The sequence below is a fragment of the Glycine soja genome, chromosome 16, assembly GCF_004193775.1.
Source record: "Glycine soja cultivar W05 chromosome 16, ASM419377v2, whole genome shotgun sequence".
NCBI classification, from domain to species: Eukaryota; Viridiplantae; Streptophyta; class Magnoliopsida; order Fabales; family Fabaceae; genus Glycine; species Glycine soja.
Window position 1 is genome coordinate 20379195 of NC_041017.1, and position 25786 is coordinate 20404980.

The following is a 25786-nucleotide window of genomic DNA, read 5'->3' on the forward strand; positions in this document are numbered from 1 at the left end:
TCTTTAACTTTTACCACTATTTCCCTCTCTTGAAGTTCTTACTTGAACCAAACAATCTATAATCAAGAATCACTTTCAAAAGTAGCAATCATAGAGCTTAAACAAAATTCTAGCACCAACAAATGCAAAGAAGTAGTAAAGAACAATTTCACTACCAACAAACAAGCAAGACAAAGATTAATTTTATGGAAAAACAATGATTAGAGAAGACACTTGACACTTAGGAATTTTATCAAACAAGGGGTGTGCAATGAATTTAATGAACACAACTAATGTACTTTTTTTTAACTTCGTTTGCTACAAAAAAAATTATTTCTTTCTATTTCCTTTTTACTCAAAAATGCTTCAAATAATGAAATATCACATGGATTAAAAGGACTAAAGTTTATGAACAATGATGAACATGGGATGAACTCTAAGAACACAAATGCAGAACTATATCAACTGAACAAGAATTCAAGAAAATGACCCACAAGGAAATTGAAAGAATAAATTATGACCAAATACAAGGTTGTAACAGAATTGTACAATTCAAATTGAGCAAACAAAATTTAGGGGTTTAGGGTTACCCAAAAATGCAAAACATGATGGATGAACTCATCCATATTTCAAACCCTAGAACCTTACTTTGAATACCAAATGATGTTAATCCCCTTTCCTTGCTTCAATTCGGACCAATTCTAAGTTGGAATTCGTACACCAATTGAGCCAGAAACATATCGCTAACTTGTATATGTATCTTAACCTATAGAACTTAGATTGGAACGACTCCAAAACGAGGCAAAAAGAATTACAAAATTAGCAATGCAAAAATTAAACAAGGAAAAAGAAAATGTGAAAGGAAGAAAAAGATAGGTGGCACAAACAATTATGTTTGATAACCCTTGAATGATGTTTGATAACCCTTGAGGATTGCCACAAGAATTGAACAATTCTTGATAAGATCAAATGGTTCAAGGAAGAACCCTAGCAGAGATAATTCTCACACTTCAATGATAAAACCCAACAAAAGTCCCTTATCTATTTACTTCAAAAATGATTTATACAAATTAGTTTTCATGCACTTGGTAGAAAATAGAAGAAAAATAAAATCTTAACATTGTAAGCATAACTAAAATGCCTTAGTGGTTAAGTGAGACATAATTAATCTTGAGGTCTAGGTCTCAAAACCAGCTACAATCACTTTATTATTCTTTTTTATAAAATAAATAAAGTAAATAATAGTACCCTAGATATAAACAGAGACATGTCTGTGGTGGAAGAAATATCCCTTACACTGAGCTTTCTCTTTTCCTGTGTATACTCAAACCAATCAATGTCGAACTACACACCAAACCAATCAATGTCGAACTACACACGTGAGCCCGCTTAGAGGTAAGGGTTGAGTTTATTGCAATTGTGGTTAGAGTGAACATGTGTAGGGATCCTTAGAGGATTAAATTAGGATTTATTTTGGGATGTTTATTGAATTATAATTTTCCTTTACGATTATAAATACAATATTGTTGTGTTTGACGAATCAATTGATGTTCTGATGTGAATTGGTTGATGAACTTGAGTGCTCTTGTTGCTTTAGTGTTTTTTACCTATGATTTTGATTCATTGATTTTAATATGATTTGTGTGGAATTGTTTGAGGGGTTTTACTCCCTACGTTGTGAGAAACATTTTGTATAAATTGTTGTATTGAGATTATGAAATGGTGATTCAAATTGTGAGTAAGTGACAAATTGAATCTATGATGAATGGTGAGATACATGTGTATTGAAATATTGTATGTATTGAGTTGTGAGCTATGAACTGTGCAATCACACAATTGTAAGACCCTTTAAGGGCGACAAGTTTTTGTGTGACGAGTATTATGATGGGATCCACTGTGGTAACCCGACGAGTTGAATCACTTTGAGGCGCGAAGAGTTAAAATGATTTTGCAAACAATTGAGTAGTTGTGTGTATTGCATGATTCATAGGTAAAGTGTATATGATTCATGAGGTGTGATAACATGTTAAATTGGAATTATACCATTGTGATTAAGACTGAGTGTATGTGATTAATTGAGTATGTATTGACTTTTAATATATATGTGCATTGAGATGTTATGCACATTGAGTTGTGAGCTATGAATCATACAATCACATGACTATAAGACCCTTTAAGGGCGTCGAGTTAATGTGTGACGAGTATTGCGATGGGAACCACTGTGGGGACCTGACGAGTTTAATCACAAGTGCAACGAGATAAAATTATTTTGAGAACAATTGAGGATTCGTGTGTTTTATACAGTTTATAGATAGAGTACGTGTGCTAAAATGTTTTCTGTGTTGGACATGAATCAGGAGGGAGAGGCCCTGACGGACTCTTCGTAGTCTAGGCCTTTGGGGTAAATACACCCGGCTTGAGTGCTCCTTTAAGCCTATGTCGATCCCACATGGTTGGAGCATTCTCGCAAAACAGCATGATCCTGCCTGGTCTCCCTATGATTTTACCTAGTGAGAGTGACCTGACTTACTAGTGTGTGGTTTGTCTTGTCATGTACTCCTAGGCGCCCGACGAGGTTTTTCATTGACATGGTACCATATTGCATATAGGATTGAGTCTTAGTGTATCTGTTGCATAACGCTTGTGTATTGATCGATATTGATTGATTTAGTGATATTGTGTTTTGATCCTTGAGTATGTGAATGATGTGAAAATGAATGAGACGTGTTTTGTTGTGATGTGATGTTACCCAACAAAGTGGTGGAATGACGTGAACTATGTTTAAGTAAGTTGTATTTCATTTATATGATATGTATATCTACATGTTGTCTTATTTCTCTCTATTAGTTATAAATGTGATAACTCACTTCGCGTGTGTTGTTTGTGTTTGGATCTTGTGATGATCTCGAACTTTGTGTTCGTGGAAGCAGATGACTAGGTGAATTGCTTTAAGGAACCTTGTGTTGAATGACATTGGGACACAATGCTCTGATAAGATGTGACATTGAGGCATGAATTTTGTTTAATTACATGATGTTTTGAGCAAAAAAAAAAAATGTTTCTGACAAGTTTTATTTGGTAATAGTGAAGTGAATGTGAGTCTTTTACCCTTTTTAAATGCTTTTATTTAAATGTGTTTTAAAAAAATTTAATTAATTCTGATTTCTTATTCCTTTTATTATTAATACATATATGTGTGGGGTAAAAGGTGTCACACGTGGGTCTCACTTGTCATTCCTGACTAGAGCAAAGCCATATACATGGTTGGTGAGAGTGTCATATCATGTACCAACATGAGACGTGTTCTCCCAATCATCATCCATATGTTGCATAAGACTATTAAGGTATGGGATGCTTAGTGGCAGTGTTTGTGTAAGACCATTAATGCCAATGGGACTTAATGGAAGTGTGGGTCCAAGATGTGATAATGGGTGAGATCGATGTGCAAACTAGGATATCATGAGCATTGTTTGCTAGTGAACCACTTGTGGTGATTGTGTAGGTTGGTGTGTTTCTTTGTTTATGGCTTCTAAGGGAGCGGATGACTCATCCCTTACACCAATATTTTAAGGTTCGGATGATGAACATCGGGATGGATCTTTGCTTATGGGTTAGTATCTTTGAGTGAAGAAGGATCCATCTGAGAGTTCTTCATTGGGTTCTCGCTGGTGGATTCACTTTCGTCTGACGTGTACCTTCTTCATGACATAGTTATTTTGCAAGGCTTGGATAGATAACTAGTCTAAGAGTTAGGTTTTTCATTTTGGTGTATTGATTTGTATTGACCAAGGTTTCAAGAACTTTTATATTTGCTTAGTCCTCTTATTTATTTACTATTTACCTTGGATACTTATTTACTGATGTTTGGTAGCCATGGAGACTCATCTCAAATATTTATATATATACATGATATTATTTCAAAGATGTAAGGTGTTATAATTAAAGTTTAACTATTTATTATATATATATCAACTTGTGGTTTTAAATGAAACAACATTTTGTAAATATGATATTGCATATGATTTTGAATATAAACAATTTTCTAGCTTTTAGTAAAAAAAAAGGTTGATGAGACTTCATGAAAAGTTTTATTTTAATGAAAAATTTATCACATCTTTTTATTTTCTATTACGATGTTTATGAAAAAACATTGAGCTTACTTGTTTATAAAAATAAATAAAAGGTATTTAAATTTTGTAAACTCAAATTTTAGGATGGTATATGATACTGTCAACAACCTTTTGTAATGACTATTCCAGAAATATGTAACCAATATTTTGGAATGACTATTCCAGAAATCGTTGCCAACTCTAACATGGTCGGTGCCGGATCCAACGATTTGAAGGGCAAGGTGGCGGAGACAACCTCATGAACTGGCAAAATGCGAGGTTGAAGGCGGATGTTCTAGCACACCCTTTATACGAACAACTTTCGTCGGCACACATGGCATGCTTTGTGGATTGCAACATCGGTTGACCAGTTGCCTGGATCGACGCTTAGCTCGCATAGTCCTAGAATGTGGTCGCCAAGTACTTCGCTTTTAGAGAAGCCATCATTGCCTCGTTGGGGACAATAAGGAACTCGATCAGTTCTTGTTTTTTTTTTTGTTAATTCCTCCCACAATTTCACCCTTCTCTTTTCCCATCTATAAGGTGTTTTTTCCTTCCCTTCTCTTTACGGATTGTGTAATCCATAAGTCTAATGGTTTTTTATGGATAGTTATGTTTTGGAATGCATATTCTGTTCTGGATTACTCAATCTAAAACTATACTTATATTATTTTGGAATAGGTGATCCAATGATGTTGTAGCATTGTTCTAGATTGACTAATCCAGGACACAATATGTATTCTAGAACACTCAATTCAGAACTTGATGGTTATCCTCGCAATGGTCCTTGTTATTCTTGTGGTGCTTCTCCTCAAAGTGCTTAAGAGGCACAAATATTAAAAGGGAAAAGGAAAATGTGGAAGAGGGGTGAAGTTGGAACAAGAGAAGGATGGGGTGCTTGGGTGGAACAAGGATTGGCCAGGAAGATGAGGTTTTGCCTATTTGGGTTTTTTGGGTACAAGAAGAAGAAAAAAGGGTGCTAAAAGTGATTCCCCACAAGAGGTAGCAAGTGGGGTGGGGCAAACGTGGAGGGAAGTTGATAGAGGGAGAATAACAAAAGACTGTTGCTAGGTGCACCCAGCTTTTTTGCTGGTGCACCCAGCAAAATTCATAAATGGCAAAAATGCCCCTGGCCTATTTTTTACGAATCAACTTGATCCGTACTTGATCTGGAAGTCTCTTACGGATCAAGTTGATCCGTAAGAGTGAGACGCCAACTTCCGGATCAAGTTGATCCGTAATATACTTCCGGATCAACTTGATTCATAATTGTTTATTACAAATTTAAAATATAATTTATACATTTAAAGATATTTATTTTATTAATTATAATATAATTAAATTTATTTATTTATTTTATTAATTATAATATATTTATAAATATTGATTTATTATAAATAATTAATTTTATATAAAATAACATTTATTGCATATGATGATATTAGAATATATTTTTTTAGAAGATGATATTAAAATACTTACTCAGTCCCATTATAATTATTGTAGAAGGTTATTTTATACATATTAATAAAAATCAGTAAATAGGTAAAAGATAATAATAATTTTATAAAATTAATATTATCATCATTAATTTATTTTTTATTTTTATAATTGATCATATCATTAATATTATAAATAAAAAATTATTAATATTATATTAAAAATTAAAATACTAACTATTTTAGAATACATTTTTTTACATGATCATTAGTATAAGAGGGAAAATAGTAATTATAAGAGAATTTGAAAATATTAGTACGTTATATAAAATAAGGATCTTAGATAATGAATGACGTCACATCTTTACATTGCCATTGTATAAATATCTAAAAAAACACTTTTTTAATTTGGTAGAACAAAATTATAAAAAAAATTTAATTTATTTTTTTCTATGACCCCTACTCATGATGTCCATTTTTTGTTTAATTTATTTTTTTCTACACCCTTTTCAACTTCTTTATTTCAATTATATTTAAAGTTATATTTAAAATTACTTTTTATTAGTTGGTAAACTAAGTTAACTAGACCATTTATAATAATTTACATATACTATAACTAAGTTTACTAGACCATTTTAATAACACGTGTGTATATAGACACAAATGGAATACACAATCAATGGAAATAAATAAAACTAACATTACTAATGAAAATAAATAAAACCAACAATACTAATGAAATGGGTTAATGTACAATATCTGTATATACGTGGAATATCAATATAAAATATGTAAATAAACTATGTCTGATCCGTGCGCCGCCTGCGTCTAGACCTAACATATACTAGATGGTCCTGTGTCACACTCCTGGCCATCCTGAGGCATTCTTCGATCACCTCATGAGTCGATGAGCCTGGCGTGACCACCCCTAGACTCAAATGACGCTCCAACCTCTCAACAATGTCATCACAAACTTCCTGTTAAATACAAAACAAACAAATTACACAAATTATTATGCAAATATTGAGGTAAATGATGTAAATTATTAGTATTACTTACCACTGTATGTCAAGGCTCCTCCACAAATGTCGGTGATGCTCCTTGTAGAAGCAAATGTCTTTGGTGTTTTGATGATGATCATGATGATTTGATGCAAATGGGCTTTTCAAGTTTAAATTCAAGGCAATGATTCAAGAATACAAGCCACAACATCAAGATGATCACTAGTATTTTAGGAAGGGAATTCCTAATTGATATAGCAAAAGGTTTGGCCAAGTAATTTAAGTTAAAAAGTGTTATTCAAGAAATTTACTCTCTGGTAATCGATTACCAGAGGATGTAATCGATTACCAGTGGCCAAAAATGATTTACAACAGTTACTAAATATTTGAATTCAAATTTTAGACTGTGTAATCGATTACACAATATTGGTAATCGATTACCAGCAGTTAATAAACGTTTTAATTCAAATTTTTAAACCTGTAATCGATTACACAAATCCTGTAATCGATTACCAGAGGAGATTTTCAGAAAATAACTTCCAAGAGTCACATCTATTCAAATGGTTTATGAATGGCCATCAAAGGTCTCTTTATATGTGACTTGGAAACACGAATTGTGAGAGAGTTTTCATTGCCCAAAAAGTTTTATCCTCTCAAAAGATTAAGAGAGTTTTTCTGAATTGAAATGTCTTATCCTCTCAAAGATTCCTTGGTCAAACACTTGCATATTCAATAAGGAATTGTGATTGATCTTCATTGTACAATCTATCTCTTTCAAGAGAGATTTCTTCTTCTCTTCTTCTTACTTTTGAAAAGGGATTAAGAGACCGAGGGTCTCTTATTGTAAAGGATTCCTAAACACAAGGGAAGGGTTGTCCCTGTGTGGTTCAGACTTTGTAAAAGGAGTTTTACAAAGAGAGTCGAAAATCTCAAGTGGGTTGCTTGAGGACTAGACGTAGGCATGGGAAGTGGCCGAACCAGTATAAATCAAGTTTGCATTTCTCTCTTCCCTTAAACTTCTTTTATTTATTGCTATTTATCTTTGGCTTGAAAGAAGTTTATTTTGAATTGTCTTTTGAGTAATTCATGTTAAGGGTGCATTGTTAATCTAAAAAGAGAGAGTAAAATTTTAATTGGGGAATAATTCTTGTTATCTTAATTCAACCCCCCTTCTTAAGATAACTGAGGTCATTTGTCCAACACTCCTGGCTCCGGCACGTGAGGGATATCCGTCTGCGGGGCCTGAGGGACGACTCGGGGCTGCTGGGCATGACCATCAGGCAGAGGATTTGATGCGTGGCCTAGTGGCATGAAAGGATGCGAGATGCGGAAGAACCAGTCCATGTAGTCACTGACACACTGACCTGGCATAGCGCACACCTCACCTGCTGGAACGATATGATCTGAGTAGTGCATCCACCTATCGTGTATATCATCATACGACACCCATGAATCGATAGGAGGAGCAGGAATGGTTTGTGTGTATCCAAACTGTCGCACGACCCTCTCTGGACGGTAATAAACAGCCACAGGCCCCCAGTGCAAGAGACTGGAATAGCATGATATGACATGGAAGTCTCGGACCGATCGGTGCTCCCCATACGAGATCCAACAAACATCCAGAATCTGGAGTCGGTCCAGGCACTCCCTGTAAGCCGGTGTACGTATGCTCTTCATTGTCTTCTTCTTCACAATCCATCTACACGCACGTAGGGAATCCTCGTCGTATTCCTTATCAGCAGTGGAATTCGCAACTAAGGGAAAGTGCTCGTAAATCCAGCACTACAGATGTAACATCATAATGATAAACATTAATAAAGAAAGTCTAAAAAAATTTAAAGTTGAACATTGTTGAACCTGAACGAATGAAAAACATATTTGTTACCTGCAACAGTGTGATCTAACCGTCAAGCTGTCGACTGTGGCTGATAGATGCATCGTTCAGCTGGTCGTACATATGCACCAGAGCAACCACTCCCCAGGCGTACCTCCCCGTCATACTGAGGTCACGAAGGGCCTCCAAGTAATCAACATGCACATTGGTTGCACTCTTGTTAGCAAACAGAGTGCAACCTAGAAGATGAAGAAGATATGCGCGAGCCGCAGCTGTAACATCCCAATTTTCGTAAACTAGATAAAAAAGGATTATTATTTATAAATAAATAGATTTTAAAAAAAATGATGAGATTTTATAAATAAATAAATAAGGAGATATAATTATTAATTAAAATAATGATTTGAGAGAAAATAAAAAAGGTATTTTATTTATTTGTTTGATAGAGAATAAAATAAAGTTTGTTTTTATAAAATAATAAATAATAAATAATAAATAAATAAATAAATAAATAGAGTAAATAATAAGTCGTAAATGCCCCTAGCTATAAATAGCAACATGTTAGGTCGGTTTTCAGACTGACTCCTCAGCCTCCTGTGCCTCACAATTTCGTTTCTTCTCTCTTCTCCCAAAATCCTCTCTTTTTCCCGCAGGCCATCTAACCTGTCTCAGAAAAACGACGATCTCGGACTCGTTCACCGTTGGATAGTAGTGAATTGGAGCACTACGTTTGCAGCCCAATTCCGAACATTCTCACCGTTGAGAATTTTAATATCATGTTTGAGCTGAGAGAAATACCTTTCGCATTGTAGCTTTTTCCTTTCCCGCAGAAACCCCAAATGGTCTCAGTAAAATTATCATCCCGGTTTCGTTAACTGTTGGATTTTCATGAAATTTGGATATGTTGTTCAAAATTCAATTTTTCACACTTTCACCGTTGGGATTTGTGAGATAATGTTCATGGAGGGAGAAAAAGGAATCGCATGAAGATAGTACAAGTGGAGGTTTCAATCCCTTCTCCATCTCTCTGACGTTTGGGAACTCTATCAAAGCATTCGGAGGAAAAACTGGAGGAATCTCAGGGAACCGATAGAGATGCCGCTGTCATTGTTTGAAGACACGTGAGCCCGCTTAGAGGTAAGAGATGAGTTATTCACAATTAGGAATTAGTGAGAACATGTATAGGGATCCTTAGAGATATCAATTGGAATGGGTTTTGGGGTGTTTTTGCAATTTTCATTTTATCCTTATAATTATTACAGTGAATTATATATGTTTGACAGACCAATTTTTGTGAAATTGATATGCTATTGTGTTGAGCGTGAACCCTATAAATCGAGTACTTTTTCTAATTAATATGAATTGATGAAATAAAATAAGGAGAAATTTAGAGAGAGATATTGATTTTGTATTTTCTCTTTTTTCATGCTGTTTAGGTTTTTATATATAATTTAAAAAATTAATATCATAATTGAAACTGACCAAAGTGTTCATATAATTATTTAGAAGTTGTGCATTGAAAGCTTACTTTGAAATTTGTGATTCAATATGATGTATGCTAGTTTATAGATATAGAGGTAGTTATTTATATTAATAATTTATGTAAATAATATTGTAGAGTGTTATAGTATGATTCCAAAAATTATTAAGTGTTGGAGTTTGAGAATATTATGGTTAAATTTCATGAACATGTGTATGTTGTACCTTATGAATATCATTGAGAATGTTATGAGATGGTTGATGTGATATTATGAGATGTTAAATTGTGGGCATGATATTTGATCGTGAATAAGTGTGTGTGTTTGACACTTGATGTGACTAATTATATTGTGAGCTATGAATTATACAATAAACCGACCAGTGTTATCTTGAGAAAAGCGTTAATGCGCAGTGTTTAAGAAAAAGTGTAGGTTTCCTATTTAGGAACCAGTGTTAAATTGTAGCGCAATATGTTGTACGTGTTTAAAACACGAGTGTGAGGTCGAGGGTATTGTATGATTGATGAGCAGTGTTTATAAATGAAATATGTGATGAATTATGGAATAATATGTTGCCTTGAGATTATAATATTGTTATTGAGATTGAGTAAAAGTGTAAAGCAGAACATGTGTTGAATTGTGAGATACATGAAAACATGTGATGGTGGATTGTAACATTATGAGATGTGAAATTGTGAATGAGTTTTGGTTGTGAATAAGTGTGTGATTAATTCTTGATGTAACATTATTTGTGTTGTAAGCTGTGAATTGTACAATAACTCGACCAGTGTTATCTTGAGAAAAGTGTAAATGCACAGTGTTAAAGAGAAAGTGTAGGTTTCCTATTTAAGAACCAGTGTTAAAGAGAAAGTGTAGGTTCCTATTTAGGAACCAGTGTTAAATTATAGCGCAATATGTTGTACGTGTTTAAGACACGAGTGTGAGGTCGTGGGTATTGTATAATTCACTAGCAGTGTTTATGTGCTAAAATGATTTTAGGGGTTGGACCTGAATCAAGAGGGAGAGGCCCTGACGGAATCTTCGGAGTGTAGGCCTTGGGGGTCACCGGGTTTGAGTGCTCCTTTAAGCCTATGCTGATCCCATATGGTTGGAGCATTCTCACAAAACATCGTGACCCTGACTGGTCTCCCTATGATCTTATTTAGTGAGAGTGATCTGGTAAACCCATTGTGTGGTGTGTCTTGTTATGTACTCCTAAGCGCCCCAGGATGGTTTTTCACTGATATGGTACCACATTGCATGTAGGCTTGAGTCTTAGCATAATTGTCTCATGCGCTTGCTAATTGTTTATTATGAAATTGAGGTGTTATTATGTCTTTATCAGAGCGTGTGATTCTTGTGTAATGTGATTGATGATTGAAAAGTGTGATTGATGGATGAAAAGTGAACTTTGAATGACAAAGTGGTGGAATTACGTGAATTACATGTAAGTAAGTTTTATTTGGTTTATATGATATGAATATCTAGTTTTCTTGTTTCTTTATTAGTTAGGAATGTGATAACTCACTCCCAGTTTGCTGTTTGTGTTTGGATCCTGTGATGATCTTGAACTTTGTGTTCGGGGGAGCAGATGACTAGGTGAATTGCTTTAAGGAATATTGTGCTGAAGGACGCCGGGACACAACGCTCTGATAAGATGTGACATTGGGATATAAGTTTTTATGTTAATTTTATGATGTTAGTCTATTTTATTTCACCTCAGTGATTTAACTAAATATTTTTGTAAATTTTGATGGCCTTATTTTGAGCCGAATATGTTTTTAACAAGTTTTATTTGGTAATTGAAGTGAATGTGAACCTTTTACCCATGTGATTTTGTTTACCAATATATTTTATTTATTTATACATATGTCGGGGTAGAGGGTGTCACAGCAGCTGTCCAATGACCTGCCTGGCATCGGAGCTCGTATATGTCATGTACCCATTGCAGGCGTACGTACGGTCCATGACATTAGGCTGTCTCAGCCATAGCAGACTCTGCAAAGACCATCAATAAGTCCACCAGCATCTGAACAGCATCGTCCACGTGCAAGAGCTGAAAGACGTGCAAGTCACCAACCACAGGCAGATGGAGAAGCGAGGAGACGTCGTCCAGCGTGATCGTGAGCTCTCCCACCGGGAGATGGAAACTAGACGTCTCCCGGTGCCACCGTTCTACAAACGAGGACAAAAGTCCCCGATCGCCAGTGTCTACCGAACATGCGATCAAAGGACTTAATCCTGTCCCAGCAACGAGTCCCTCAATGGCAGGGACAAGCCTGCCTAAACTATGGACCTTCCTCCCGTGAGAGGATAACTTCAACTCAGGACGCTCCTGAATTGAAGTATAAAGGAACACAAAATTCGTTAAAATCATCATTTAAAGGAAAACTAATTTCAATCATAAAGTATAATTTACAAGTAACTAAAAATAAATATTATAAATACCTCTCCCGTCCATACGTTGCAAGCAACGTGATCCGTATACTGGGTCAACACAGATGGGTCGCTCGGACCACCCGAAAATCCCTCATGCTCATCCTCAGCAGCCTCCGCGCCGTGTCCGCAGGAATGTCTGCCACAATGTCCTCGACATCAGCTGGTTCCATCGGGTCATCCGGAAATACATCAGCCTCAACATCTGGCGCAGGGACCACTAGCTCATCGTGCGCTGCAGTCACAATGATTCGCTGCCTCCGTGCGGATGCGGTAGGCCGTCGACGCTGCGAAGCATCATCGGAATCATCACGATCTCCTCTGCCCACACCTTTACCAGTAACGTGACCTAAGGCACGACCTAATCCTCTGGTCCTAACCATGATCTGCAAATGAGTACCACAAACTCAATCACTGATTTCATTCACTCAAATTTCATAGGTCTAACGCAAATTTCATTGATTGAAAGTCACGCAAGTTGTCAGGCTTTCATTGATTGTAGGACATATATGTCAAGAAAGGCTACACATGTCAAGCTTTTATCGGGTTAGTTTTTATTCAGTACACTAAATGATTGAATGGAAATTGATTATGGATCCTAATATTATTGATATTAGATGAACAAAGCAACCATTGTTGAGGATGCCATCACCTACATCGAAACCCAGCAAAACATTGTGCAGAGTCTCAGCTATGAGCTTCATGAAATGGAAGCACATCAAAGGAAATAAAGCCAAAAAAAGAAGAAATCAAAAATTGGTTTAACTTCTACTCATGATTTTAGGATACAAAAAGAGAAAAATATTGGGTATTATATATAGGGTATGAAGAATTATAATTAACTTTAGTTCTCTTCAAGAAAAAAATATTGGTTTCATTTAGTAAGAGAATTATAATTAGGGATGAAGAAGTATCTTTTAAATTTTTAGACCACATATATATTTAGTAAAAGAATTATAATTAGTAAGAGAATTTTTAGACCACATTCATTTTGAGAGTCTCAACAAAGCTGAGTCATTTTCAACCCATGAATTAAAACTAAAGAGAGAACCACATCATGATAGACACAAAATGAAGCCAAATAAAACCTTATTTCTTGAACTGATAGACACCAATGAAACTTCTACTCATGATTTTACAAATGTTCTGCTACCCTGAGAAACATTATTTCATGCTAATATATCAATTGCTTTAACTTGATCAAGTTTAAGTTCTTTAAGAAGTTTATTCTGTTTTAGTTATTTTTCAGGGCATGGATGGTGAATGGCAAACAAAAAGTTGTTATGGATATAGTATGGGGCAATTAAAAATAGAAACTTATTTCTTTTTCATTTGTCCATCAAATTAAAATGGATTTTAGATTATCGTATCCTTGGATCAACTTATGCTATTTAATAGGTTTAATATACATCAGTCCTGTATCTACGACTAGACTCAACATGTTATCTTCTAAAACCACTAAGGAACTAGAAACTCTAAACTATAGAATTGTAATTGAATTTAGAACTCTAATTCTATGCCCTAATTCTTGGCATAAGCGAAACATAAAATCTATAATTCTGAACTAACTATTTTTCCCTTCAGCAAGTTGAATAGTTATTATAAATACCAAGGCATACTTACATGTGACTATAGCTTGTGAGCTTCTTTATATTATTTTCAGGTATCAATAAATCTAACAAGGAATGCATTTCACATGGATAGGGATTTGTAACAGCTTTTGGGTACCCATGGTACCATGGTAATATATATTTTGTTTGTTGTTTTTTTATATAAAAATATCTATTTATCCACATTTCACTAAAAATGTTTTATGCGGACATGATTGTCCTAATCATGTTACTTTTGAACTTAATTTGCTGAGGTTGTCTGGGCGTTTGAATCAGTTTTTCGATACCACATTCCGTTCTAAGTAGTAATTACATAAAAGGCAATTACATATTCGCATTAAATCAAATTGAAACAGTAGATATTCTCCAAAATTACACTATTTATCAAATATTTAGCATACATTCAGAGGTGATCCTAATAACCAAAATTCCTAATTTCAAAAAAAGCTCACAATGTATCAAATATTTGGCAATTTTTAAATTAAAATGAAGCTATGAGTTTTACGGATCACCTTATCCGTAAGCATGTTCCGGATCAAGTTGATCCGGAAGATGCTTACAGATCAAGTGATCCGTAAACTATTAACAAATAGTTTACGGATCACTTGATCTGTAAGCATCTTCCAGATCAACTTGATCCGGAACATGCTTACGGATAAGGTGATCCGTAAAACTCACAGCAACTTTCAGATCGCGTTCTACGCCATTGCCGGCAACACTGGTGGAAAAAAGAAAAGGTTCATGGCGCTTACCTCGACTGTGAACGGTGACGAAGCTCCCTCGACGATGGACGGCGGCGTTGCTCTTCCCGGAAGCCTCCAAAAATGCACCACGACACCTTCCTCCTAATCACGACAACAATGGAGGCAATCTCCTCAACCAAGAACAAGAAGAAATCCTCTGAGGTTGACTTGGGCTTCTAACTGCTGCTGATTGAAGAAGAAGAAGAAGAAGTAGAAACGCGAAGAAGAAGAAAAGAATGAAGAAGAAGTAGAAAGGTCTGAGGAAGAAGAAGCAGAATCGCGGGGCAGGAGAGAGAGAGGCGAGGGTTACTTTTTAAAAAAAATACTGAGGAACATTATGGCCTTTTCACTACAAGTGTTGGGTGCACCAACAAAACTGCTGGGCACACCTAGCAGCACTCATAACAAAATGAGGACAATTTACAAAATGGAAATAGAGCGAGGGATGTGAGAATAAGAAATATATTAAGGGGGCATCGAAGAAATGAGAGTAGGGCTGCTCTTTCTCACAGAGTAGGTTTTCTTTTGCTTTTCTTCATATTTCCTGCCATTTTGTAAGGAGCATTATTTTTCTTTGTTTGCATTGCAATATTCTATATAGCCATCTTTTCTCTCTGATTTATAGAGTTTATCAATTCAGATTGCTATATTTTCTTCATTTGAGTATTTCTGTCCTATTACTTTGAAAGATATAACTTGCTATATGTTGGATTAAGGTTTGTGGAACAACAACTACACCCATGCAACTGCACATTATTTCCACCCCTCTTTTCTTATTACACTATTACCTTCTCTATCTTCTCAATTCTTATTACACACCCAATGAGTATATAATGATCATTTAATGTCAAACAATAATAATACTTTTATTACAAGAACCAGTTTTAAACGATCAAGAAGTTGATAGGCAATCCTAGGCAGATTAAGAGTGATTTTATTTTACTATAGGTTTCATGAACCCACATGAACTTTTTGTTCGTAGATACGATTCATATGATGTTATTTTAAATGAAATAATAACTAAAAATAAAATCAGTATCATTAGACTAACAGATGCTGGAAATGTGAGATAAGCTTGCAACATTTCTTCCTAAACATTACATGCCATAAAACTATTGACCATAATAAGAATACATAGCATTAGTTTAAGTAAAACAAAAAAGGAACACAACAAGTTACTATCTTCGTTTGTGAATGAAAAAAAAAAAAGAAAAAAAATTGTCTGGCAAAAATATGTATAATATAGCATCTATTAGGTGCCTTCCAAAAATAAAAACATAGCATCTATTTTGGTTCGACTTTTGTTGAAAGTGTGTACCCCCCGCTGTAGTCAAAGGCACTACTACTACTATCATTAGCATTGTCCTTCTTAGTGAAAGTACAATCAATGTAGGGATGCCTCATTCCACCCTTACCAACTCCAAAGTCAGTGGCAGAAGAGGATGCAGATGTAGAGTTTGTGTTCATCCCATCATTCTGCAAAATGGTTTCAAGTGCTTTCACAACTTCACTCATTGTAGGACGGTCTGTGGCTGATTCCTCAACGCATTGAATTGCCAGCTCCAAGAACCTCCCAAATCCTATGAGGTTTGGTGTGTTCCTTACCACTGGATCCATGAGTTCCCTCAAACCATAGTGTTCTTCGTCCTTCTTATTCATCAGGGTGCGCACCTCACGGACAATGTACTTACCCTTCTCTATTGGTTGTCTTGAAGTTATTAGTTCAAGCATGACTACCCCAAAACTGTACACATCACTCTTCTCTGTGAGTTGTTGCGTCATGTAATACTCGGGATCCAGATAACCCTGCAGATGTTAAGCATTTCAATTATCAAACAGTTGTTGCCAAAAATAAAAGTGAAATCAAAATGAAAGACACAACCATGGAGATTTTACAATTAGTGATTCCATATTAAATACAAGTAACATTTTTATTGTGTCATGAAATATACTAGACATGGAAATAACTATCAAACTCACAACATGACAACAATATCTGTTTATTTATTAAATGAGATGCATCGTGTATTAGAATTTAAAGCTTGTGGCAAAGTTGAACAATTAAACTAAATAAAATTGTATTTTGATTACATTAGTATTTCATAGTATATAATGCATCTATATGTATAAAAGAGAAGGTGCAACAATGTTGCTCACCAATGTCCCTTTAACCTGAGTTGAAACATGGCCTTTCTCACTGTCTGAGACAAGCTTAGACAAACCAAAATCTGCAACCTTTGCTGTCAAATTTTCATCCAGCAAGATATTAGTGGACTTCACGTCTCTGTGGATTATGGGAGGGTTGGCAAGCTCATGTAAGTATGCAAGTCCTCTGGATGAACCAAGAGCAACACGGAGTCTCCTCTTCCAGTCAAGATGAATCTCAGATCTCCCTGCAACTCACATTGATTGTTTAAGGTGTTTTATTAATTCTTTTCTCTTGCAGTTGTACATAAATGCCAAAAATTAAGTTGCACAGAAACATGTGTACTATGATATTTCTGTTCTTTGCAATGATTTTTTACCGAACAAGTCAATCACCAAAACTGAATGTTAAGCTTACCACTTGAATGTTCCTATACTGTGAACTTACCTGACAAACTCTCCCTAAGTGTTCCATTGGGCATAAATTCGTAAACCAACATTTGTTCCCCTTGTTCAAAACAGAATCCAACAAGGCCAACAAGATTCTTGTGGTGGACTCTTGAAAGCAACTCAATTTCAGTCTTGAACTCTACGCCTCCTTGCATTGATCCTTGCTGAGCTCGTTTGATTGCAACTATTTTCCCATCAGGGAAAACCCCTTTGTACACCTAAAGTCAATAGAAGGGAATTATTAAACATTTACAAAAACTTAGAAATAAGTGAACATACAAGCAATACCTTGCCATAGCCACCAAAGCCTATCTCATTGCTTTCAGAGAAATTGTTGGAGCACTTTTTAAGCTCATCATAAGAGAACCATCTTGCTCCCTTTAATTGTGGTGCACCTCCACTATCCTTGCCACTTGGTGCCCATGATGCTGGAAGAAATAGATGGATGTGGTATAAGCAAAGCTGATTATAGCTTTTCAAGTTTGAGAGGTTTTGCACACCCTGATTCACAAAGTTACTGGAGTGATAACAAGAAAACGGGTACATTGAATAATTACCGAATGGTCTACTTAATCCAATGGCTCTCTCTGCACGCTTCTTTTGCAGAATTGCGTATATAGCTAACCCTATGAGGCTTAGAACCAGAATTATGCAGCCAATTGATATCCCAATAACAACACCTTTGCTAAGAGAAGCTCCTTTGTGGGAACCTGAAATACTTTACAATTAGTTGTATATCACACTAACCAGATGGATATTGTAAATGTAATTTGCTTGTGTTACCTGGAAAAGGATAAGGAAAAGCAATAAAGTAATAGGGTCCAAATTCTTTTGGGGGCTTGTAAGTTTGATTACTCAATTCAAACCCAATTCTTTGAACTTCTGACCTGTTAAAATATTGCCCCATTGGTGGAAAGAGTGCTAGTTGCACTTGAAGATAATCATCACTATTGAAGAAGGGGTTTTGTAAAGAAACTGAGCCAGGAGTTAGACCCAATTTCACCCATAAGCTCATTTCAAGTGAATGAAAAGTATTTACACTGGACAGTTCTCTGAATGAGGGTCCTCTAAAGTACAACGTTCCTTCATATGGATAGGCACATTCACAACTTTGGGGACTGAGCTTTTGATCAGGAGGACAAGATTTGCCTCCACAACTAGCCAAGCTTGTGGAATAGGGTTGCTTAGCCTGCTGCTGAAGTTGGCAGAAATTTGTATTTGACAGAGCAGTACCACACACTGGATTTCCTATAAGACTGAAAAGCATGAGGGACACATCAGAAAATCAGGCATTATAAATGAAACAGCATACAGAGAATCAGATTGAAGTCTAAATTTTTTCTCACATCAATATATTTTTGTATTGTGAACGGAGTGTCACTGAGGAAATCTCATTGTCTTGCAAATCTACAAGCTGCAATTGGGGACAAATGTTGTCACCCATGTCCAATGTATTGTTCAATGCATTGTTTCGTAGTTTCCTGTGAAAATATGAAAATTATGATGACTATCATTCTATTGTTTGTATAACTACTTATGATCAACATAAAAGTTAGGGACTTACACTTGCTGTATTTGAGGAATGTCAAAGAGTTTTGATGGAAGAGTACCTTGAAGGGATCCAAACTCCATAATACTTCAGCACATTGAAGTTAAGCAGGGAAAAAATCCTTGTTAGATTGTATGTTATTTCATAAGTTTAGGTAACAGGTAGAAAAGGATAAACACTTATATGTAATTAGACTTACAGAGTGGTGAGTGATGGAAGAATTGTGAACCAAGTTGGAGCATCCGATGCATCAAAAGAGTTGTTACTAAGATCCCTGCACAAGGTTATAAATTGATCAGCATTATGCGAACAATAAAATCATATGTATAAGGAAACTAAACTGAAACACCAACCCGTGCAAATTACTTACACATAGTTGAGGGTATCCATTCCAGTTAAGTCAGGCAAAGGACCTGTGAATTTGTTATGTGCTAAATTCCTGAAAGAGAATAAAACTATATAAATCTCCTCTAAAGTTATTTTAAAATCCTTCTATATGTGCATATCTCAAATGTAAGTACCCACAATTCATTGATGTTTGTAAGGTTGTTGAGATCTGATGGAACCTCTCCTGTCAGGAAATTCCTATCAAGCCGACTGCCATAAATTGGAATAATTAAGAAAAAAAGATCGTCAAAATGAAATCAAACAAAAAGAAGAAAGAATTAAGTGAATAAGAAAATTAGAAATTTGAAGGAAGGAATCACTTACAGAACCTCAACGCTCTTAACTAGTACTAGTGTTGAAGGTATAGTCCCACTTAAATTATTTCCATCAAATAATCTGTCACAAAGATAAACAAAAGTTCAAAAGTTAATATTATAACTTATATACACCAAATGATGACAGAACCAAAATGTCAACTTACATGTGTATGAGTATCATCTCAGAGCTGAAAAGCTTGGGGGGAATGGAACCTGAAAGCTGGTTCTTGTTGAAATGGCTGCATTAAATAGAAATCAAAACACGGTTGATATAGCACTCAATGTAGCAACTAGAACTCAACAAAACGATGAAAGTGGTGCTGTTTTTAACACATTTCTCTTTCCTGCATTAACTAAATGGTAATCACAAGTGTTAAATGAAAAAAAAAAAAAAACAAGAAAGAAAAAACTCACAAGTGCTTAGCCTTTAAAAGAAGGTCTAATCCAGGGGTGGTGGAGGTTGAAACTGGGATAGGTCCTGTCAGCTGATTGTCTGCCAAGTCCAACCAATAAAGTTTGGAGAGTTTACCCAATGAAGGAGGTATTTTTCCAGTGAAGTTGTTTGAATTTAAAGCCCTGTAAAGTTCATTGAGATGGGTAAAGTTTCAAATTAATCATCCCAAAAGGATTTTCTGAAAGGGGAAGGGAGGGTTCACTTATGCGTTATGCATGTAAATGCTTTTTCCAAGGTTATTCTTACAGGAAAGATAGCTCTGAAAGATTTCCTAATTCATCTGGAATATTGCCACCGAAACTGCAACCAGCCAAAATCCTGAAATAGGGAAGGAAAGCCTTTGCAAATCACTAGAAGTTGCTCTTGAAATGACATCATGAAATTATATATGGTTTTTCGAATCTTACAAAATATTTAGATTGCTGAGGTCTCCTAACTGTGGGGAGAGAGGACCTGTTAAACCTCTATTAAAGGACAAGTCCCTGCAGTTCAATAAATTGTCAATGTTAATTAGCACAAAACATGCTATGGAAATTTGTTTCTCTTTTTCTATAACGACAGTTAAGTCAGCATTGTCGTGGCAATCTGCTTTAGAGATTGTGTCATTGAGGCCAGTTAGATTAGTGACATGGTGCAACTGTTATCCTAGTCTATAGTTTTATTCCAAAAAAAACAACAGAAAACCATGCTTACAAGGATCTCAATTCTGTAAGTTGACCAATATCTCCAGTTAATTTACCCTTCAGGCCCATGGTTGACAGTCCCCTATATTTAAAATGCACAAGACAAAGTACTTTTCTAAAATTAGTAGCTGGAAAAGTGATTAAAAGGATGGTGAAATCAACATACTAAGAAACACAAGGATCAATAACGTTTAATTGCTGAATTATTACAATGAAGTAACCCTTGATTTGTTGCAGGTCACTCCTTCCCAGGGTGCTCCACAGGGGTCATCTGCCTTGTCCCAGCTGGGTGGTGTATTTTGCCATACATCTTTCAATGATCTAAGTGCAACAACTGCAACAGAAATGCATAATCATTAAACAAAATGCACAGAACAAAAGCACAATATGGTAGTTTTTAATTTCATTAATGGTCTCTTTGATTAGCTTCAGTTATTCAGCCAGGGTGAGCTGTTACAATGTTGAGTAGTTGACCAACCGAAAATGCTCTATAAGCTACATGAATTTTCTGCTTACTATAATAGCCAAGGAGAAATCAATATAAGTTCTTCCTGCCAAGAAGTTTAACAGTGGCCTAATTTGGGTTATGCATATGGTTGATCTATGTAGCTGACCTCACTTAGTAGAATAAGGCTATTGTTATGGTATGACTTTTATGTCTAAGAAGTCAGTATATTCGTACATAAGAGTTGCTACTTTTATAGGTCTTTGTTTTTGTCTTTATGTTTAAAATAACTAAAAAGAGTGAGTGCTAGCCAAGGTTTCAACTGATATCATGTTCAATTGTAATGTAGATAAATGTAAATGCTTGTATTTTAGACAGAAGAACGAATGCAACATAACACAACTAGAAGAAATGCTAACGTTCACAACTAACTCAGCAGGCTATAGGATAATTACATGATTTCAATATCAGTAGCCTACATGATCAATAGGAAATCAACTTTGGAGAGAATATAAAAACACTTGTACAAAAGGAGTGTTGTTTTAGGTAGGCAATATTTTCACATATATCCATATATACGGCAGCGACTGAACTTGAACTGGAATCAATCTATCCCTTAATAAATTCATAATTTTCTTTACAGGATGAACTATTCACTATTACTAGGTCAATAAATAATTTCCCCCCATCAAGTAGATGGTAACAAAAATCATTCATAGCATTGATGTGGTTGATGAACATTTGATCACATACTGCCTTTTTAAAGGTCCAATATAAAGCAGAAACATATGCACAAATTCCTAGCTAAAAGTATGTAGTAGTCCAAAAAATATTTTATTTTTTCGCATAAAACAAACATTCTAACCCTTTTGTGCATAAAACATTCTTGTTAGATATCATAGTCACGATCATATTAGGTTCAAATCAGATCATGAGAAATGAGTAACTACTGAATAGAAGATGATTCAAGAAAAGGGGACCATATATATTCTTAAGGATGAGATACTATTATAGATCATGTTTAGATTTGGTAATCAAAATCTAACAACCAGTTTAATACTTCGTTCCGTAACTCTTGATGAGTTATACTTAGAAGATGACACCCCAAAGGGACAAAATGGAAATATTTGACCAAGAAAAGGGATGGCATGGTACATTACCGTCTTGAGTATCAGTGAATGAAGAAATCACATGAATTTCAGCCCACAAGAGTCCCAGAAAGAGCAACACACAGAAGATTGTCATGTTAAGAAGAGTTCTCTCAGCTCCTCAACAATTGCTGATTATTGTACAAACCTTAATATGACTCTTCAAGTAAAACAAGGATATGCATTGCATGTAACATGTGCCAATATGAGCAATCACCAAAGAGAAATGTTGCAGCTTAAGGAAGATGAAGAGGAAGCAGTAAAAAAAATACCACTAGGCTTGAGAAAGGAAAAAGAAAGAAAAAGCTTAACTATGCTCTTTCTTACTCCATTTTATTGATTTTTCCTTGTCTTAGAAGCTAATCTATCCAATCCCAATGTTGCCACTACCCAAAACATCATCATAGTTTCTTTCTCTTACTTTCCTTCTCCAAACTCCAATTCCATCACAAACGAATTAGCTTCCTACCGTTTCCTTCACTCTTCAACAAGTAGTGTCACATTCACGGAATAATGCTTTTGGGTTTTGACTCTAAAATAGTTTGTCATCATTTTACTTTATTAATAACCAATAAAAAAATATCTCTTGCAAAATCTTATGGGTTTTCAATTGATGTTACCATCAAGTTATTGACAGTTGGTAGGTGTGAGATGGTCCCACCCCACTAAATAGTATAGATCTATCTATGAATTGTAGGGAAAGTATACACACGCTTATGCTCTTAAATGATTTTAAATTTTATATAATTATGTGTTGCTTAGCTACTATTTGTTGGTGAAAAGGAGCTAACAACATAACTGAGTAAGTCCACTAAGTATGTATGATACGTTTTTGAGTGACAATAAAGGATCAAACCCGTGTATTCAAACAGAGGGAAAACTACTTCATGGCAATGTTATTGATCGTTAATGCGAATGATGCTGGTAACTGATATTGTAATAAAAAAAACTGTTCAATAAAACAATAACACACAAATAATTAGTATAACTCAAAAATACGAGTGACTTGACCAAACTAGTCAAAGGTTCAATTCACCATCAAATTGGTTTGACCTATCAGTTCGGGACTTCGGGTTCAAATTTCAATACTCGTAGTTTTTGTTTTTATAATTTTTTTATAACTTTAGTTTAATATTTTTCTGCTGATACATATTAAATATTGGTGATGGGTTCCTCCACTTGTAGGGTTTAAAAAGGGAATTTAAAGAGAAAATATATTTCACAATTTGTTTAGTTAAACCACAAATTAAGGACTTAATAGACATATAGGTGGGTTTTCTAAATATAATAAAATAACATTTACCAAGAAGCCGGTTTGGTTTAACTTAAATTGACTAACACAAAATTTAATTAGTGAAGATCCAGATAAAATTTTGAAGACAAAGGAATCTTTCTTTTTCAAATTCGAGGAAAAGACTTTAAATATAACTAAAGATGTTAAGAAGATCTTGAGATGAAATATTGGAGCAAAATTATTTTGGATATGCACTTTATATTTGGGAGACCGAATTTTTCCTAAAAGTTGAAAGATTACAACAAAATTAAAATGAAATGACAAAATAAAGTGAAATAAGAAAAAAAGGTAACATTAAAACAAAAACTTTGATATGCCTGGCTTTTGCAAATTGAATTACGACTACCACCTTTAGTTGCCAAAAATGCATTCATTTCGTCCACAAAAAAATCCAAACAAAGTCAACTGAATTAATTGATAAAAGGTAGCATTTCAAGAAACAATTTAAAATACGAGAAAAAAATGTGTATAAACTACAAGCAATAAACATAAATGAAATATTTAATTACTCTTACGTATACAATTTGATAACCCTCATTTTTGTCTTTTTTTTTATCAATAACTAAAAATTGACCCACGTAACAAATATTAAAAAAGTGGGCATTTTGAATTAAAATTGACAAAAAAGGAAACAATGGCATACAAAAAAGAAAACGCTAAATCAAATGCAATATACCAGCAGACAATTATCTTTAAAATGAAAAATAATAAAAATAAGGAGTGAACATTACCACAATAGAAAAGGATGGCAAAACTTGGACATGAGAAACTACTTGATATCTTGTCTAGTGTTCTTGAACTGATTAGGATTAGACTCAAAAGACGTAGATACAAACATAGATTTTCAATAATGTGGTATATTAAACTCCATTTGAGAAATAAAAAATGATTAATATCATAAGAAATAAAAACAATTGCCAGTTTGTTAACTTTTCCAAAACAAAAAAAAGTAAAAATATTACTGTGCAATGCAGGGTAACCTTTGAGAGAAAGTATGGTGGTGGAAAATGTAATCAGCGTGATACCAGGGTCTTAAGCATGTATCCGTGGGCATCACACATTGGGTGTGTAACACCCTAAGGATATTTTTGTAACTATGTTTATTTTCCTAGATCGTGAAAATTAAAAATATATTTACACGACGTTATGATGTGGAAGCTAATAAATAAATATACAAATTACAACATAATTACAATATTGATAAATAAAATTTCTCACTTGTAACAAGAGTCTCATACATCATATAAAATGAATTATGAAATTCTGATACTGGGGACAGATGTCGTACAGGATGTCACGACATCACGCTTCAGAACATGGAGATTATATTTGACTGTATGAACAGATTAAACAAGTAAATAACACAAGAGAATTGTTAACCCAGTTCGGTGCAACCTCACCTACATCTGGGGGCTACCAAGCCAGGGAGGAAATCCACTAAAATAGTGTTAGTTCGAAGATCTAACAGCCACTGTTTACAACCTTCTCACCTAACCACTACCCGTGCGACCTCTACCTAAGAGCCACTCTTAGATATGAGAAACCCCGCTCACTCCCTCTCAAACACTCTCCCGTGTTTACAATTAAATCGAATACACACCAGAGATTGCTCTCTGAACAATAGAGATCAACTCTACACAAACTACAGAGATCAACTCTACACAAACTACAGAGATCAACTCTACACACTCAGGTCCAACACTTGATGTTAGGATAACATCAAGGTGGCTCACAAAACACTCAAGTCCCAAAACTCACAAAACAACTCTTCAATCCCGGACTTGGTACAGAACTCGTGCAGCCTTCATGTTTATATAGCAGTGTGCGTTTCTGGGCTGCAACTTCTTGTGCTGGATGAGATCTATCATTTTCCTGAAAATCTGCACTTAAAGATCTAAAAGATCAAGTTTGATCTTTTAGTTTTTATCTTTAATCTTTAATCTTTAATCCCTGAACGAACTATTCAAGTTTGTAATTCGAACTTTAATTATCTTTTAATTCGTTCCAAGAGATAGATCTTCTAATCTGTTGCTAACTGCACAATAATCTGTTAAAGAGATAACAGATTTATGTGTCCAGTATTTTCGGGCCGGATGTCAGGACATCGTGTCCGACATCGTGGATCCTGCACACTCTGTTAAAGATATAACAGATTTATGCGTCCAGTATTTTCGGGCAGGATGTCAGGACATTGTATCCGACATCGTGGATCCTGCAGCTTCAATTCTTCATTTGACATTTTATCTTGCCTTGTGCATTGTGCAGCCCGATCTGATTCCTTGACA

The 25786-nt window shown here is 35.0% G+C and overlaps 2 protein-coding genes across 2 annotated transcripts; both read right to left on the minus strand.

The window, feature by feature from the left end:
- Positions 1-11812: 11812 nt before the first annotated feature.
- Positions 11813-12659, minus strand: LOC114389843 (protein MAIN-LIKE 1-like). Its single transcript, XM_028350569.1, has 2 exons — positions 12360-12659; positions 11813-12175 (listed from the first exon to the last, which is right to left on the minus strand). The coding sequence occupies exons 1-2, from the start codon at positions 12657-12659 to the stop codon at positions 11813-11815; spliced, it is 663 nt and encodes a 220-aa protein (XP_028206370.1).
- A 3024-nt stretch (positions 12660-15683) lies between these two features.
- LOC114391205 (probable leucine-rich repeat receptor-like protein kinase At5g49770) lies at positions 15684-22735 on the minus strand. Its single transcript, XM_028352242.1, has 19 exons — positions 22220-22735; positions 20825-20948; positions 20625-20696; positions 20339-20413; positions 20178-20249; positions 19892-20053; positions 19642-19716; positions 19485-19556; positions 19299-19370; positions 19144-19212; positions 18973-19047; positions 18789-18860; positions 18571-18705; positions 18008-18480; positions 17782-17934; positions 17513-17652; positions 17223-17442; positions 16787-17022; positions 15684-16435 (listed from the first exon to the last, which is right to left on the minus strand). Exons 1-19 carry the CDS (start codon positions 22302-22304, stop codon positions 15914-15916), a joined length of 2904 nt encoding a protein of 967 aa, XP_028208043.1. The 5' UTR covers positions 22305-22735; the 3' UTR covers positions 15684-15913.
- Between the last annotated feature and the right edge of the window lie 3051 nt (positions 22736-25786).